Genomic DNA, 2,778 nt, shown 5'->3' on the forward strand with positions numbered 1-2,778 from the left:
AGAGATCTTACCTTAATGGGTTTTTCTACAAGGGTTGGCTTTTGAGAAGCTACTTTGTACATCCAATAAATCTAATCAAAAGACCCAAAAATATCAAATATAGTAATTAGCAGAGAAAAGATAAATCAAGGGGGGAGAGGGAGAGAGATAGGGTTTTGAGTACTAAAGCTGAGAGATGAGCGGTCATGAGAACCATCACGAGAAGAGGAACAGACTCTAGAAACCAGGGTCGACTAGTTTGCGCCATTAGAGATGCTGCTGAGCTCTGAGGAGGAGGCGGTGGAGGAGGAGGCGGAGGAGCGACAACCCCGACGAAGATCAGCAGGACGAGGTACGTTGGCGAAGAGCAGCAGGACGAGGGCGCCGATGGAGGCGGAGGAGCGCCGGCGAAGATGAGGGAGGCGAAGGGTGTACTATGGCCCGTGGCGAAGATGAGGGAGCCCCTGGCGATCAAAGATGAGGTGCGTTGCCGGCGGCCGCGGTCGGACTTTGACGGGGTCGGATGAGGGATTTTCGACGCGATCGGACGAGGGGGTTAGGGATTTGGGAGGGTGCGGTCTTAAAATTTTTAGGAATGATTTTTTGGCGGTGGGATGAAATTTTTGGGGGGATAGAGAAGAAAGGCTTTTAATTTTTGAAAAAGCTAATAAAAACTCCAAAACGGTTTTAACCGTTTGGGCTGAGATGTGCCAAACAGTTAAAACCGTTTGGTTCAGTCATTTGGGGTTTTTAACAGCCCAAACGGTTTTAACCGTTTGAGTTTATTATCCTAAATGATTAAACTCGTTTGGGCTATTTGGACTTATCCAAATGGTTATAATAACTGTTTGGACAGCGCTGTTTTATACTAGTGAAACACCCCCTAAAAGATTTGAAGCGTAAATACAACATAACATGCCACATATATTGAATCACGTGGGAGAGCAAGTATCTAGGTGACATGGTTTGGAAATCAAGACTACCAACTGTATCACTAATTAGCAGAAATATTATAATCGTCAGTCGTGTCGCACGTTTCTGAAACCTGCATATAAATGGAAAAGGTAACAGGGACGAAGCTCATCACGCAAATTATAAAACTTATCAGCACGTTACATGAGTCATGACTCCCCTCACCTAGGTGAGTGTTTGGCAACCATGGCGTTTTTACCGTTTTCGTTTTTTTTCAAAAAAAACAATGAAACGTGTTTGGCAACCGGGGCGATTTTTTGACTTGACCCTTTACAAAATCCAAAAAATAAACGCTTTTCTTAAAACACCATAATGCCATCTAAGGCTGGCGCGCCAGTACCGTCTGCGCTAGCACGCCGGGCTGCTCGTCGACCATACTGGCGCCCACGCCACCACCCGCCGCTGCCCGTTTTTTCATCTAAGCCCCGCCGTCGGCGTCCGCCGTCGCCACCCTCGGCCGTCCGCCCGTCGCCGCCCCCGTTGCTCGTCGATGCGTTCGGCCGCTCGCCGCCACCACCCGTCGCTGCCGCGCCTGCCGCCACCTGCCGCGCCGCCGCCGCTGCCCGGCGCTGTCTGCCCAACCGCCGCCCCGGCGCTGGCTCGTCGACCGGGGGTCTACGGCGCCCACTCAGTCCACCCGCCTACGGCAGCGCCCTGCTGCCGCGCCCGCCGCCCCTAGCTAGCCCGTCTCCGCCCGTCGTGCCTTGTCAGCCGTCGCGCCCGCCCGCCGCCGCTGCGCCGTCGCCGCAGCCGGCCCGCCCGCCGCCTAGCCGCCGCCGCCACCTTCCGCCGCCGCCCCTAAGCCCGCGCCGTCACTATCGTCGCCGCGGCGCTGCCTGTCGGCCGTACCGCTGCCCGCCGTCACTGGCTGGCCCGGTTTTTTCATCTAAGCCGCTGCGACCGTGCGGCCGTCCGCCCGCCGCTGCTCGTCGATCGGCACCGCGCGTCACCACCGCGCTAGCTCGTCGATCGGCCGCGCCACCGACCCAGCGCGGCTGTCACCGCCTGGCACGACACCCGCGACTGCCGTTGCCGTCGCTGGCCCTCGGCCGTCCCGCCGTCGTCGCCCGCCGAGCCTGTCCGCACCCCCGCTGCCGGCCCTGTCGGCCACTTACCCCGCCGTCACCGCTAAGCACGCCGCGTACCGCCGCTAGCACCGCCGCGCGCCCCGCCGCCTGTCGCAAAGCCGCCCGCACGGCGCCCGCAGCCCGCTCCGGTGGTGCGATGCGCCCGCCGCTCGCCCGCCCGCCGCCTACACACTCAGCTGTCGTCGTCGTCCCGGATCGTCGATCGCCCGCCGGCTTGCTGGCGCGCGCGGTCCGTTGTCTGGTCGTCGCCGCCCGCCGCTCTGCCTTGCCGTGCGTCGTCGTCACGGTCGTCGGAGCAAAGCCCGCCGGCCTATATAAATAATAACTATAAATGGTGTTTTAAAAACACGTTTGAAAAATAAACACCATGGTATGGTGTTTTTTTAAAAAAACACTACAAAAAGAAACACTTTGGTTACCAAACACACTAACCCCTTTTTGCATTATACATCCCACTTCTTGTTTGCAGTGATCTTCATCAATTAATTAAAGGAACTGAATCGGTAACACCTGGTTGAGATCTTACAAAAAAACAATGTCTTCTCTCCTCCTGGTTGAGATCTTACAAAAAAACAATGTCTTCTCTCCTCTCTGTTTTCCTCCTCCTCTTGGCCTCCTCAATCCACCCAATATCCTCACAACCATGCAACAAAGCAGACATGGCCACCCTCCTCAGCATCAAGAACTCCTTCGGCAACCCCTCCGAACTTGTCTCTTGGAACTCAGGCCGTGCGGCCGA

At 56.4% G+C, this 2,778-nt stretch overlaps 1 protein-coding gene across 1 annotated transcript in view; it reads left to right on the top strand.

The window, feature by feature from the left end:
- The first annotated feature begins 252 nt into the window (after nt 1-252).
- The window catches only part of LOC109827849 (polygalacturonase inhibitor 1-like), a 3,253-nt gene continuing 727 nt past the window's right edge, over nt 253-2,778 (top strand). The window contains 1 exon segment of the mRNA XM_020394870.1: nt 253-331. Within this exon segment, the coding sequence (XP_020250459.1) occupies nt 253-331 (79 nt within the window).

Source organism: Asparagus officinalis, unplaced genomic scaffold, assembly GCF_001876935.1.
Source record: "Asparagus officinalis unplaced genomic scaffold, Aspof.V1 AsparagusV1_Un479, whole genome shotgun sequence".
Taxonomy (NCBI): Eukaryota; Viridiplantae; Streptophyta; class Magnoliopsida; order Asparagales; family Asparagaceae; genus Asparagus; species Asparagus officinalis.